The 15625-nt window shown below is 38.6% G+C and overlaps 2 protein-coding genes across 4 annotated transcripts in view; both read right to left on the bottom strand.

The window, feature by feature from the left end:
* LOC146486103 (fibroblast growth factor receptor 1-like) overlaps positions 1-15625 on the bottom strand; it is a 94708-nt gene that overhangs the window by 33778 nt on the left and 45305 nt on the right. The window lies entirely within an intron of this gene.
* The window catches only part of LOC146486104 (fibroblast growth factor receptor 2-like), a 55754-nt gene continuing 41570 nt past the window's right edge, over positions 1442-15625 (bottom strand). Inside the window, exons 10-14 of one of the 2 annotated variants that reach the window (XM_085098233.1) lie at positions 5904-5974; positions 5248-5288; positions 4783-4882; positions 3632-3731; positions 1442-2226 (exon numbers count right to left, since the gene is read on the bottom strand). In XM_085098233.1, coding sequence (XP_084954359.1) covers positions 2194-2226; positions 3632-3731; positions 4783-4882; positions 5248-5288; positions 5904-5974 — 345 coding nt within the window. In that variant the 3' untranslated portion in view covers positions 1442-2193. Of the gene's footprint in view, positions 2227-3105; positions 3732-4782; positions 4883-5247; positions 5289-5903; positions 5975-15625 lie in introns of those variants that run through there. The other variant, XM_085098219.1, reaches the window with a different exon arrangement.

Raw genomic sequence — 15625 nt, 5'->3', positions numbered from 1 at the left:
TATTGAGCATGGTTTTAGGGTTTAAGTTTAGGCTTAGGTTCAGTTAAGGGGTTACTAGTGTGGCGGAGCGCTGATAGTAGGAGGTCACATGGGGACAGGAGAGCAATAATTAAGTGAAGATTAGTTTCATTTGTAGATTGGGTAATGACACATCGTTGCTCGCGCAGGCGTTGTCCTACATTAAGTGGCTACAAGATGAAAACTTTTATTTATCTTTTATTGTAGTTATATTTCTCAAATTTACATATTTTCTGAATGCTGCAGGAGTTATGATATCTACCCACTTAAATACAACAACACTGAAGCTGTTCTCGAACAGATTGAGCCACTTACTTCCATCAAATTGGCCTTCTGTTTTATACAGTGCTGAAATCATATCAAAACGTCCGACTGTCGCATAGTCTAGCTTATACTCAGTCTAAGCCATCCTCACAACATTAACACATCTTCTTCAGTTATTAATTGGAAGAAATATTAAAACACATCTTTAATTTCTAAATTCGTTTCTAGTCCATAATCCTACAAGTCATTTCATATTTTTTCTCTTTGTTTTTTGCTAAGAAATTTTTTTTGCTATCATATAGTCTGAGTCAGTCATGCAGGGCTTTCAAGGTGGGAGGGTGAGGATGAAAAGGAGGGTGAAAAAAGATAAGAGAAGCCTAATAGAAGTGCTTTGATTTGTGCCTTTTATCTCCTATGCCCCGTTCACACCAAGGCTTAAACAAGTTTAAAAGCTGTTTAGTTAAACACAGTTTAAAACTGTTTCCTTTACAAAAGCTGCTTTCGGGTTTTTGCCGACTACAGATTTAGCACAAATGAAGGCATAGGTTAAAGTTTACTAGAATCCTATGTCAAAGCCAATGGTTCAGCTTTCTGTCACCAATTTTCATTTCGTTAAACCTGGTTTAATTAAACTTGTTTTGTTGGTGTGAATGGGGCTTACTAGTAATATAAAAATGATCGAGCGTTGGTCAGGAAAAGTTAAAAAAACTTTTAAGAAAATTGCTGACATTAAATTAACGGCCGCTTAGGGCAAAACTCTGCAAATTATCGAATAAATGAAGTGCTGTCTACAGTCTTGGAGAAACCATTAGTAGTCCGTCACTGTTCTTAGGGTTAGTAAGACGAGCTAAACACTCGAGAAAGCTTTTAGCGCATGGTCACGTGCTCACCTGCACATGTCCTCTTAGAACGAACATCATTTTTTAAAAACTCTGGATAAATTTGACCATAAACACAATAGACAAAAAGCACACTGGGTCGCATCTGACGTAGAAACGGACGACAATGTTAATATAGGAGAATGATCATGAAACCAAACAAGTTTCTTATATGTTTTTGCTAACATTTTTGGCCTTGATCGTGCACAAACCACAAAAGATTTTGAAATGTGTTGGAATAACTGGCTAATATAGATTAAGCTCCTGTTAAAATATCAGCTGTAGTGTGAACGTTAAAACAAAAGATTGTGCACGTCGCAGCCCTTCCAACCTAAATTGCAGCACCATTGTTATCAACTTTGAACATGGCAAGGTTTCATAACCAGTCCCTCAATTAACTATGCGGACAACTAAAGAATTTTACTGATGAACTTGGCACTCCGTCTCAAGCTATTAGGATCAGGTTCTTTTAAACTACTAAAACTATGAGCAAACCATTGTGTAAATGATAACGTAAGGCCCTCCTTTTTTTCGTAAAGCTCTACGATTATTCTGGGAAAATTCCTTAGAGGACTTACCGCAAGAATAAAGTATGTCTACAAAGTTGCCAGTTTGCAAAGCTCGTTAAAGTGAGCCCAGCCAAATTAGCCAAATTAGGCATTCAAGGCGCAGTTCACAGTCTTGTCGGTTAACAATCGTGCTGAATCCCCGAGAAATGATCTTGGGAGAACCTTCGGGGGAAGAAGTGTTCTTAAAAATTAGCTTTCATCCATGGAAGACAAAAACATAGTAACACTTCGATATTAAATGATTTGAATTTTCATGTCTGCATCGAAATTCAGTGACCAGCTGCGGGTTTTTATAATCGACGCTGAAACGTAAGGCCTCCTGTGCTTCATCCAGTCAGCCCAACATCTAGAATTTGGTTGTTCGACGCTGGCCGATGAATGCCCTTCTATCAGGTTTTGCTACCTTCCATCACCTGCCCACCCCTCCCCTCCCATTTCCCTCAGGAACGGCTTATATCGAGGCTTCAGTCCTCATCGTTTATGTTAGCATAAGGTCTCTGAAACAAATGGAACGATAAAAATCAATAAATTAATCAAACAATCAAGAAAGTTAATAAGCCGCCGAGGGATAACTTTTCTTTTGAGGTAAACGAGACATTTCTTAGACTCGGTTAGTTGGATAGTTAACCCGTCTTTCAAGGTAATTCAATTGAAAACGCAGTCATGAGCTTGCAACCGGGGTTTTCCGACGATTGAGTGAGTACTCCGGGTAAACCTGTGTATGAAATTACTTCAAAATTTAGCGCGATTCCTTCCCGAATGCTTTAGATCTTTATATTTCTTCCTTGAATGCTTTCAAAATTGCATTAAAGATATTGTCTTGAGCCCGGTTGTTCAAAAGCCGATTAAAGTTAATCCACGATTGATATAAAAGTTAACTGCTCGTTAAAAATAGCTTTAAAGGCTAATTTCAAGCTGATAGTGAAGAAAAGTCTACGTCAAAACCGAGGGACTGAAATAGTTTGGAAAAATCTTTACTTTTAATCACTTTATTTTAAATCAAAGTTCACGTTAACCCAGGATTAAGTTAATCGGTGTTTGAATAACTGGGCCCTGAGTTTTGAAGGTCTTATACTCATGCAACATTCTGAATGAGTGTTCCCCTTGTTTTAATTGTTGGTGGAGTATTTGTTTTTCAATTGGCGCACCTCTTATTAAAAGACGACAGTATTTAATTCAAATTGCTGGCCGGCTACGAATGAAGAAATGGAAAAGCCCGGCTTTATTCCTTTCCGGCTGTCTATTGCAGATCGACCAAGATGAAACAAAAGAAGCAAAAGCAATTTTATTTGTTTGATTATAAGTCATGGCAAATTCTTTCGACTTTTTACTCATAGATTTTATTTTCACTATCCTCCATTTCGCGCCTTGCATATTGACTCACGCTTCTTTCCATAAGCTCCAGTCACCTCGCTGATAGCCTTATTCTATCCAACTTTACAATTTTAACAAAATGGCGATAGGCCTAACACAACCACCAACGCTGTAATGTTTCAAAGATTTCGACGTGTAATAAAAACCACAATTATATTACAGTGTTTACTACGTTCCAGTCCAGTCCAGTCCAGTCCAATCCAGTCCATATATTACAATATGCCCTGACGAAGGGCTAAGATTCCAAATGTCAGTCCTCGAATCCCTTTACGGTGGCCAAATTAACTTACCAAAAACAATCAGTTGGATAGTCAAACATTTAGCTGAGTGGTTTATCAGTCAGTCAGTCATTCAGCCAGTCAGAGTAGCGAGTCAGTCAATCGGATGGTCAGCTAGAAAGCCATTTGGTTGGTTGAGAAACATACTTTTAATGCATTAACTGAAAACAGTCTGCGAGAAACGGCGCATGAAAACAAACAAACAAACAAACAAACAATCAAACAAACAAGAAAAACATTCAATACACACCTTGTATTCTCTTAAGTACGAATTTAACTGTTTAGTTATGGCAGCAAAGTTTGGCCTCATCAATGGGTTTTCTATCCAACAGGAAGACATTAATCCGTATCTGAAAATGCGGCAAGAAAGTATGTTAAATTTTGGAAACATATGCGCATTAACAAAAAATGTTATGTAAAAACAAAAACAGGAACTGAAAAAAAATTATGTATTCTAGTTATTGTTATTATGTTATTATCCTAGCTATCTTTGTTTGTTAGAGCGGTTTCCAATTGAGTGTCGTAAAACCAAAACCAAAGTAATTAGTCTGGCCAATCGCAACAGATGTAAACGACACAACGAGCCAATCAGCATTCGAAGCAAATACATGTAACTGGCGCCAAGCGCGGGAAAACGCGTGCGGCCAAAACACGATTGGTTTTGGTTTGGATTCCCATTGGTTGAGGAAGTGGCGCGAGCTTTGTTAACCAATCACAGAGCGTAGCAAAGCAAAATCAAAGCAAACGTGAAATTACTTTCGACACTCAATTGAAAACCGCTCTAGTACTTATTCACTAGTATTTAATTATTGTTACTGTTTATTATTTGTAACTAGTTATTAGATTCATTGTACCTTAAGCAAAGTTTTGATATTACCCTCGACAAACAAAAATATGGCGTATGTTACCGATGAAGACCTCAAATCTGGGACAGACGTCGTATCTCGGCAAAATCTGGGACGGTCGGCAAACAGTGAAATCCCCGATCGTCTCGGATTTTCCCGAAATACGAAAACTAGAATTTTTAATTGGGCTCAATTTAAAATTTAGTGTAACATAGGCGACGAGTGACTATACAAAGGGTTGATTAATTGATCGATTGATTGATTGATCAATGAATTGATTAATTGATTCCGTTTTTCCCAGTTTTTTGTCATCCCTTGGAGATTCTCAGCTTCTTCGTGCCTTTAACGAGTGAAAACTTATAGCAATTGTATATGTCCGGTTTTCTCCTTTTGCTTCTGTATTGGTTCTCATCAATGTTTTTCTTCTAAAATTCCCACTTGTCTCAACTCGAGTAACATTGAAATTGAAACGTCAAAACTGGACTTCCTATGTGGATTTGAAAACGTAAAAAGGCGATGTTGACGGGGACAATTGCACAAGAGTTATTAAACTTACAGCTCGTCTGAGCAATGTTCAGGACGGGCCATCCGGAAACCCAAAGACAGACAGGCGATAAGGTCTGGTGGAGTTCTTATGGTAGGGTATGGCTTCTCTCCTAAAACGGAAATAAGACACGCGATGTTAGAGCGGTTTTCTATTGAGTGTCAAAAGAATTTCGCGTTTGCTTTGTTTTCGCATTACTATGCTCTGTGATTGGTTAGCAAAACTCGCGCCACTTTCTCAACCAATGAGAATCCAAACCAAAACCAATTGTGTTGTCGACGCACGCGTTTTCCCGCGCTTGGCGCCAGTTACATGTATTTGCTTCGAATTCTGATTGGTTGGTTGTGTTGTTTACATCTGTTGCGATTAGCCAGAGTAATTACCCTGGTTTTGATTTAACGATACTCAATTGGAAACCGCTCTACGAATGTGTTATTGATTACTGTTGATGACAAACAAATTGTCATAATCACTTACCGTATGTGGCGATTTCCCATAAGACAATACCAAAAGACCACCTACAAACCAAAGCGAAATTATATATACCAAACTGAATAAACAAAAGCAACGAATAAAAATTGCACCAAGGAACCTCCCCTTATAGACACCAGCTTACGGACACATCCTTATTACGGTGAGCAGACATTGTAGAAATGACACCAGTCTTTGTGTAAGTAAATATATGCATTTCGAACGTCACCCTTCTACAATCAGTTATTCCTGTCTCTTTTAGTGTCAATGTTAAAGCGATGCGACTGTAACAACATTAGCTATATAAGAAATGCACTGGCAATTTTCTCCTTGATGATTGAGACACAACAAAATACATTCGTCCCATGTTAGTTTGGATATTTTATTCAGTAAAGGATAGTAAGTCAATATAGGGTCAATATTGCATGAGGATCATCCTGACATAGTACTATCTCTATTACATTGAGCCTTTCACGACTTAGACGTGTTACAGGCCGCGCTTATTTTGATCAAACTGAATACAAAAATCAGTTTGGATAGTGTATTATTGACAAACATGTTGTTAGACTTTCAATTTGGCTCTAAAGGTACAAACTTGGCATAGTTGTGACCCATGGAATGTAAGTAATACTGATCGATGATCGTATGACAATGTTACTTACACGTCACTCTGAGAGGTATACACTTGATCTTTCAAAGATTCTAAGGACAACCATCTCCAGGGGACTTTACCCTATTGAAGAGAAAACGTGATCAGTACACCTCAACAGCAGGACATTCCTGTACAAACATCATCAGAGAACTACAGTCGAACTTAAACTGCCACCCTCGGGGAATGGTTAAGTGACCGCTTAATACAGGTTGAACGAAAAAAACATCGAACACAATAGAAACGCCATTTCATTTCACATTTGGTAACTTTAAATGTACAGTTTATACATGCACAAAAACATTTACAAAATCACCTAATTGGTTAAGAAACTGCAACGATAAAATGGAATTACAAAGGACCTGATTGCGTAAAAATGGACTAATAAAACATCAAGTCAAGATCCTACAGTCAGTATTGCAGGTCGTTAGAAATTCAGTTACCTGGCAGGCTATTCGTTGCTACTCAGATTTGAGTGGTTTCGTCTTAGAAAGTGACCATTTGAAACAGGTCAAGACAATAGAAACAGCTTGTTAGGACTTAGTAAAGGGTGACCGCAACCATTTTAGTACGTATAGAGGTGATCACTCGAAAGAGTTCAAAAACTCATAACAATTCATAAGCCCATTGACCTATCAAATGGTCGATAAAACATCACGTGCAGTGGTTTTAAAACCCGATAAAAATTCCTTCCTTATTAGTACGCGGTGTTAATGATTTCCTCGTATGCTAATTTCCAACGTTCACAAAGCATCATAGTTATAAACTCTCTTGACACACGCTTTTCCAGGATTGTTTTTGAAGCCGTTCAAAAAACTCGCAGACCGTGTTTTATCGGGTCAAAACCACTCGGCTGCACCTCGCGGTTTTAAATCCCGATAGAACACTGCTGCTCGTGTTTTAACCATTACGTAAAAATTATAGGAAAGAGGGTAGCAATTTTCGGGACTTTGACAAGTGACCGTTCAAAGAGGGTGACTGCTTAAAACGGCGCTGCTTAATACAGGTTCGCCTTTATACATCTAGTATTTTGGCTATGTTCACACGGGACCTGACGGGTTCTGATCTAAACATCGTGGCGGATAGGCCTTTTGTTCATACGGGACCTGCTCACCGAACCGTCAATCCGTTCTCGATCAGGTCCTATAACTGGACCTCCGAAAAAGCAGGTCCAGTTTTGGAACCGTTTCGGTCCCAAATGGATCTGTCACGGTGTAAACACCTGGACCGGTTCCTTTTGGCACTAGCATGGCAATTAATTAAGCTTTGGTACTAGTTGAATTTATCGTACTTCGGTCTAGAAGAACACGAGGAGCTGGGCAAATAGTCGTTGTTTTGGTCGGCATACTTCTTGGTATAAATGCCTTAAGGCAGCTGACCGTCCTCCAAATGGCTGTTAATACAATTATCCATCGGAAATTTCGGAAGGATATCTTTCGAGAAACCTTTCGATAATGTCTTCATATTTCCTTTTAACAGTTTAATTTCCCAATCTTTTCCGTTTGAAGCCCAGTAGGTTTTGTAATCTATAAGGGATAATTCATCGACCGTCCACCTGAAGGCTTTATTTTCCTTAGTGTCGATTTAGCCTTCTTCGGCGTCATTTCGAAAGCTTCAACGTGCATTCTGCGCATGCTTAACTGGTAGAAACAGCTGCTTTTCTTACTTCGATTCAGTACCGAACCATAATAGACCGGTCCCGTGTGGGGAACGGTGACGTGTGAAGAGAAATGGTTCGTTCCAGGATAGGGTCGGATGCATTTGGGGCCGGTTCCGTGTGAACATAGCCTTAGTTAAATATTTTAAATTATTACAAATTGTAGCATAAAAGTGTTTAAAATTTGTGTATAGCTTTGCTCAGTTTTAATTGTCTGTTATCTAATAATATGTACACTCATCTGTAAGTCGATATTGCGACGTATAACATGAAACTCGGTAGCATTATAAGAAGGAAACACTTTATCCTTAACTCAAAAAATTGTATGAATCTATTTATGGTTCATCCCTACTTACACTAGACGTTTTCGTGTAAACTCCATCAACTGCAATGTCTCGTGCCATGCCAAAGTCTCCAACTTTAGCTACAATCTTCTCGTCAATGAATATATTTCTGGCTGCAAGGTCGCGATGAATGCACTGAAGAGAAACGGACACTGATTTTTACGGTTGGTACGCGGGAAAATGCTGTGATTTCAGGCCAAACATTTTGGCAATAATGATAGTTGAGATTATATAAGTAACAATTGTAGGTGAGGTGAAAGCCTAGAAAATGTTCTCGCCAAGCAGAAGCGAGTAAAGACATCAATGCAACATATCCTACCTTTCTCTGCTCTAAATGACACATTCCTGAAGCGATTTGCAATGCTATTATTAGCAACTGGCGGTCGTTGAGGCCAAAATGTACATTTTCATAATTCTTCCCCTCTCCATTGATAAATTCGACCCTCTTGGACCTCAGAAAGTTCTTTAGGCTGCCACCAGAGATCAGTTCAGTAACTACAAGAATCTTGTCTGAAAAGCATATGATACATAAGTCATGTGTAAGGACAGGCCGGACAGCCGGAGGTTCAACTCCTTACTCACTGATACCAACTTGTACGAACTGGAAGCCCGGAAGCGGCATGTAATTCATGGTAAGGTTACCAAGGTACGGGTGACTATATGGAGATTTAGGGTTAAGGTTAGGCTAGGGTTAGGGTTATGTGGGTGACTATATGGTACCTTAACATGAATTTCAGATTCATAGACCTAAAAAATGTACCTTTTTTGTTCATTTCAGAAAACAATGGTAAACCAAAGGCACAAGACTTCCCTTATTGATACCAATAAGGTAGATAAATAAGCTAAGTAAAACAGGACTTTCTGCTAGGTTTCTAGTGCTTGAACTTATAACTTTCGGTTCAGGTCTATTTTTGCGAAACTTTATAATGCATTATCAGTGAATATAGTTGTAGTGAGTAAACTGAGATCACTTGTTACCTGGAGATTACTACTGGGTCCATTTTCTTAAAAAAGGTTTAAAGTAGGTAGTTATGTCTCTACTGAGTCACACTTTGATCAATTGCAGGGGAAGTACTGTATGTATTACAAAACAAACAACGTTAAGACTGTCGACTTGTCGAAAAATTGTTTGACAACAATTTGATATAATAATGACTAATCACTTGACTTTGCGTTTCCATAGCAACAAGATTTTGATAGCCCAATTTTTTGGAAATAGGCCAATTTACAGTTGTGTGCTAGGTGACCTGGTCTTGGATTCTAAGCGAGGCTGGGGGTGACCTTGTTTTGATACAAACCTCACTGCTTTTCATGCTGTTCTTATGCTAACTATTTGCATTTACATGTGAAAAGCAGTGAGGTTTGTATCAAAACAAGGTCAACCCCAGCCTCGTTTCCAATTCAAGACCAGGTCACTAAGCACACAACTGTAAAATGGCCTATTTGCATTTTGTTATCTTATGAGAAATGTCACGTTTGCTCTTGTAATTTCAACATTTTTACACCATTTTGATACTTATTAATAGCCAACCTCTAAGTCTCACTGCTTTAGGCTCAATGGTGTGGAAATTGCCAACACCCTTTCAAGCTCACAAATAGGGGTTTTGATTAATTTTTAACTGTGGACGAAGATAAATGTTGTTTGGTTAAAACTTACCATTCTTTGTGCAAGCCCCGACTAAATGGACTATGTTCGGATACCGCCCGGCTTGTCTTAACATCTTTATCTCACTCAGAAGTTCGGAGTTGTCAGTCTCACTTGAGGAATCTATACACAAGAGGCCACAAAGTCCACTCAATGTTAATCTAGTACGACTAAATCTATTTAAGAATAGTTCAACGTGCTGCCAGAAGCTCACCGATACATGCAGTCGAAAATCAATCAATCAATCAATCAATCAATCAATCAATCAATCAATCAATCAATCAATCAATCAATCAATCAATCAATCAATCAATCAATCAATCAATCAATCAATCAATCAATCAATCAATCAATCAGACTATCTATCCCTCAGATGCAATGTATATTACGAAAAGCCGCGGATGAGTTTTACCAGTGAACATGAGACATCAGACCACAAGTAAACAAGTTGAGTTCAGATTCAGTAACTTATCGAGGACATAATTGGGCTCTGCAAACGCTGTTGGTTAGCAAAAGCGTGACATTGTTTTGTAATATGGTGTAACTGGGTATCGGTGTTGGGAATCGTGTTTCATTTGCTTCGCATTGTAAACCTGTCACTATTGGTGGACTGCAAAAAAAAACAAAAAAAACCCCAACTTATATAGAGATTTTAAAATAAATAAAGTTCCCTGCAAATTGCAATTTTGTTTCGTAAACGTTCTTTGAGTGATGTAGAGATTCAGGTGAAAAAACAAAACAAAACAAAAAACAAAACAACAACAAAAAAACAAAACAACAACAACAACAAAAGGTGGTGGGCATTTTAATACCACACTAAACCACAGAACGAAAAGTGAAATTTTGAACAACAGTATTCCTACCTTTCAACTCCTTCACCGCTACATCAAAGATTTGTCCATCTTCTCCGCGATAACGCCCTTTGTAAACAACTCCGAACTCCCCTTCTCCAAGAATCTCATCGTGAAGCAGCTCAAGCCTTTCCAGGTCAATCTCCCAGTTTTCACTGGTGTCCCTGTGATAATTTCGGGAAGTAGCACCATTAGACATTTATTTGGGAATACTTTGGTGCGAATCCTTAACGTTCGTGGAATTTTATGTTACCGTAACAACCATATATTGATAAGCTTTTCTTTCTGAAATTGAAATATGTTCCTGTATTTTCAATGAGAAAGATTGATTCTCAAATGAAACTTTTATATTTTAACTGAGCTTGTTGAGTCATTTCCTGATAAGTAGTAATCACCTCTTGGTCAAATTTGGTGACTTTATGAAGTTTTAAGAAAATCAAGAAATCAAAGATCACAGACCCAACGAAAGTTTCGTTTAGAAATCATGACACGCCATGATCTCCAGTTGTAGGCCTCAAAGGAAATTTTATTGGTACTATTCACCTTTTAAATTTCAATGTCATAACTTGTAACTCTCGGAGTTTTGACGAGGGTGAAGAGGGGGGGGGGGGGGGGTGCCTCCATCTTACTCTTGTGAGTTCAACAAAGCAACACCAAAGACAACAAAAAAGTAAAAGTAGTCTAGATAGGTAAAGAAGAGCATAATGGTACCTTTTGTCGTCCAAAACAGTGTCTGAGTCAATGAAAATGCTTGCATTTCCTTCGGCGCTATGATAAGCAGTATCCTTGTTCTGTAGGTCATCAATCCTTGGCGTCTGTCTTTTTGATTGTTGCATACCAGAACAGTCTACTTGTTGTTCTGAGTTTTCTTTCTTTCTAGGTTTTGGTGGTCTTTCAGGGGGCAAAAGAACATCATTGTGTGTAGGAGGTAACTCTCTCTTTGGCAGATCAACACGGAATGTACCTGCAGGCAATTGAAACGGACTATTTGAGCTTGGCACTCGAGATCTTAGATTAATTTATTTTCGAACAGTATCAATAAAATAAAGAATCTTATTCCATAGCTAAAGCATAAGACTTTTCGAAAAATATCAAATATTAATAGGAATTTAAAATTTGTGGAAAATAGTTCGGGGAACTTCAAGATTCATTATCTTTTAAGGACACGAGCTTTTCAAAGCTATACTTTGAAATGCAGGTAGTTTTGGCCCCATCAGATCTACGCAGGTTATATACTTTACAAATAGGCATTCATTATGGTCAGGAACCCATGCCATGGACTCTTAAGCACGCGCTAATTTTCGAGTAAGGCTGGCTGTCTAGTGAACGTAACAAACGACGAACACTTTGTCGTTGTTTACAAATGCATCACTTCACCTGACAACAGTTCTGTTCCAGGACCTATCAGGTGCACGGTGTCGGATCCTCGAGCCAATAAAGGTGAAGCCGGGCTATCGATAGTATCGTAAGGGTGTTCTGGCATCTCTTCTGAAGAAGGTATGGTAGTAGACTCCGATGACATTACTTCAGCTTCCAATGACCAGCGTTCTTCGGAATCCGTCGAGCGAATGGTGACCATAGCGAATTCTGTGTCATGTGGCTGAAAAAAAAAGAAGCATTTCACTTTAGAAAAATTATGAACCGTTTAGTTTCTACGCATGTAAGATAAATGTCTACTCGGTTTATGTCGCTTGTTATACCCGTCGAAATGTCGACGATTGATCTTAAATAAGCCTTTTACTTTCGACTACACATTGACTAAACGGTTAATGTGTCAAACATTGTAGCAGTCCGGACTTGCACTCCGGGTATTGTCAATTACTTCGGAATTTTTTTGTTGTTGATTGGTTCTTCTCAAACTCATTCATTCATCATTCATTCAATTCACGAAGAGATAACAAAGGAAATCACTACCGTGAAGGAGGTTTGGAAATGTGATCTTAATAATCATAACATTTTGTGAACTTTTGCTTCGAATTTCTCCAAGAATTATCAATAGTTTGAGAAGATATATAGTGTTTTCACATGACGTCACGGCGGCCATGTTGGTGTCCCAAAACAAAGAAATGGCGGCCATGTTGGTGTCCCAAAGTAAACCTCTGGGAATCGAACTCTATTTTTATACAAATACTTTCTATTGTTTCAGTAAACCAATATAGCCGATAGTCACGTGAATGAAAACACTCTATATCAAACATTCGAAAGAGGTTTTCCTCCTATTTCGAAACACCTCGAAGTTGGTTAAAAAATCTCGGCTGCGCCTCGTTTTTCCAACCTACTTCTCGGTGTTTGGAAATCGGAGGAAACACTCTTCCTCGTGTTTGATCTATTACTTCAATAATACAAATAGGCAGGTTGTATTATGAATTAAGCCGCAACAACAATGGAAAACAAAAAAAACATTTGATGACAGAAACATAATCAAAGATAAGATGTTATCCACTAGGTGTCGGCTACAGATCAGTTAGTTGGAGTGCTGCTTTCAAGAAAACTAAGATCTTGAAATCGTTGTTCTCTATGTTCCTGATCAGCAGAAAATGACAGTAAAGGAGTCTACTTGTAAAAGAGCAATGATGTATGGTACTATAATGTAACTGGGTATTATAATTCAAAGACGCGTTCTAAGAGTAAATAGGCGACTATTCCTTCGCAACGTTTGGATTCGAAGCTTCTTCATGCATGGCAGACGTGTTGCGTACCTCATTAGAACGTCTTGACCGAAGGTACAAATACAAGGCACTGATTCCGCAAATAGTCAACGCTACGACGATACAAGGGATGGCAATGCCAACGATCTTGTCGTGTTGTGACGTTGATTCGTTTCTAGATAGCCTTGGAACTGAAAGAAGGAAAAAGACACACCCCTTGGGTTAATTAAGCAACGTGTTCACGTGTTTGAAGTTCATATTCCTATTCAAGGGACATGAACTAATAAAGTAAAGCGATATATTTTGTTTTCATATGAAAGGAACCCAACCTCAAGAGCAAGGCATTGTTGTTGTTTTTGTGGTGATGGTATTGGTGGTGTACGTCAAGAATTGTTACTCTTAAACTAATTCTTATTCTTCTCTGTCTAAAATGGATGCCTCGTGCGCTAACTACGACGAACTGTTTAATAGACAGTGAATGAATGGTGGATCTACTCTAATTTTCGTGATAATCTGTTGCTTCTCACCTGTATCCTCCTGATACAAGAAAGCGGCCCTTGACGTCTCCCTTCCAGCACTGTTCGTCGCCACACAGCGATAACTGTCAAAGTCCTCTCTGGTTACTCTTTTTATAACAAGTTGGCTCTGATTCTTTTTTATATCTGTTATGGTCTGCACCGTCGGCTTGGTTTGTGAAATATCTGAGCTATTTCCGTTTATCCAGGTGAGTTTTGGCTTGGGAAGGCCACTAACTCTGCATGTGAATGTCACGTTTGCACCAATGCTCGCATTTTGAATCTCTGGAAAAATTCTTGGTGTTTGAATGTCTGAGCAGCAGAAATAATAGAAATATACAGCTACAGCTAACACCAATATATTTCGAGATACGTTTTTATGGGTGCCACTTTGTTTTAAAGACGGTACCTACTATTACAGAGGTATTTTTTGCGCAGTTTATGACTGTGCGGGAAAAGCAGTTCTTAGCAAGGGCTATTGGAATCCAAAGAGAAAATTGGGGGTAACCTCGCATTTTTTAGAGATAATTAAACAACAATGATATTAAAAAGCGCTAAAATTCAAAGCCATGTATGGCATTTTTTCCTAAATTAAAGATTAATTATCTCTGAAAAATGCATGGTTACCACCATTTTTCTTTATGAATACAAGGAGCACTTGCGCTAAGTTTTGCTTTCTCCACATATTAAGAAACCGTGCAAAAATATCCGTGAATTAGTAGGCACTAACCATAGGAAACCCTTGTATCTCGAGATGCACAGAACACATTCACAGTAATAAAAGTAGGTTCCTTCCTTGACAAAAGTTATTAATTAAGAGCCTCGTCTTAATCTAAACAGTTAGGCTGTGCTGGAAAAACTTCGCTTTCACTGTTTTGAAGACATCACGTCACTAACTTTTTAGTCCTTCCTCTAACTGGATAAGAGAGAGTTTCAGGCACTTAATAGTTGACTTAAAAATGATCACGACGGACAGGAGAGACACACGCTATATCGTATTAATCAGTATCAAGACGAATTTGAAACTTTAACAATTACAGTCGAACCTCCCTTGGCGACCACCTCTCGTAAGCGACCACTTCTCATAAGCGATCACTTTTCCAAAATACCAAAAGTTTTCAAGTCAAATCACTATAGATGGAACCTCTCGTAGGCGACCACCTCTCGTAAGCGACCACCTCCCGTAAGCGACCACTTTTAGAGATGATTGTTTAAAAATTTCTATTGTTTTTAACCTCCCGTAGGCGTCCACTTGACACACAATCTGCTGTATCTCTTACGGGAGGAAATTGCAAAATGTGTCGCTGCAACATACTGGCCACATCATTACAGCGGACCCCGTATTAAAATCTCACAGCCGGAGCTACCGGAAGTGTCTCCCGAAATAGCTTAATTTAGCATTGAAACAATTGACAACATACACATGCACTATAGTGTACACTGAAATAAACTTTAATTAGGTTGAATCTCTTGTAGGAAAGAAACTCTCTTATCTTGTAAATTACATGTATGTACATGCATGACCGGTGATGACTCTCTCAACCTTGTATTACTCAACAGAAAAATTGTGGCAATAAAGAACGTCAACTGGATTATGTAACAAACAAACAAACAAACGCGAAAGTTGGAGATGTTTTACGCTTGAAATGTAATATTGCAAAATGCCGTTTACTTTCTGTTCCTAAATCAGGCAGTCTAAAGATTGGATTTCGATAAGCACTGGTAAAAGGGTTATGTATCCACAATTACCATATGTAAATTACCCGAAATTAGACCACCTGTGGTCTGACCTCTGGTAAGCGACCACCTCCCGTAAGCGTCCACATATCCTTGACATTATGGGTGGTCGCTTACGGGAGGTTCGACTGTAGTCGAAAGAAAACACCTTTATTCATGCAATGATACCGTTATAAACTCTTTCAACCTGTATGAACCTTACCCCTATCTAGTGCGTGCTTTGTTTATGTCTTTTCAGACCGGAGCATTCATAGTTTTATCTACAAAAATTGGTTGCCATGGCTACATTAAAGTAACTGGGGACTAACCGACCACCTCAACTTTTCTCCAGATAAATT

This window comes from Pavona decussata, unplaced genomic scaffold, assembly GCF_977016875.1.
Source record: "Pavona decussata unplaced genomic scaffold, jaPavDecu1.1 SCAFFOLD_21, whole genome shotgun sequence".
Classification (NCBI taxonomy): Eukaryota; Metazoa; Cnidaria; class Anthozoa; order Scleractinia; family Agariciidae; genus Pavona; species Pavona decussata.
This window is presented reverse-complemented; position numbering and strand designations above follow the sequence as displayed.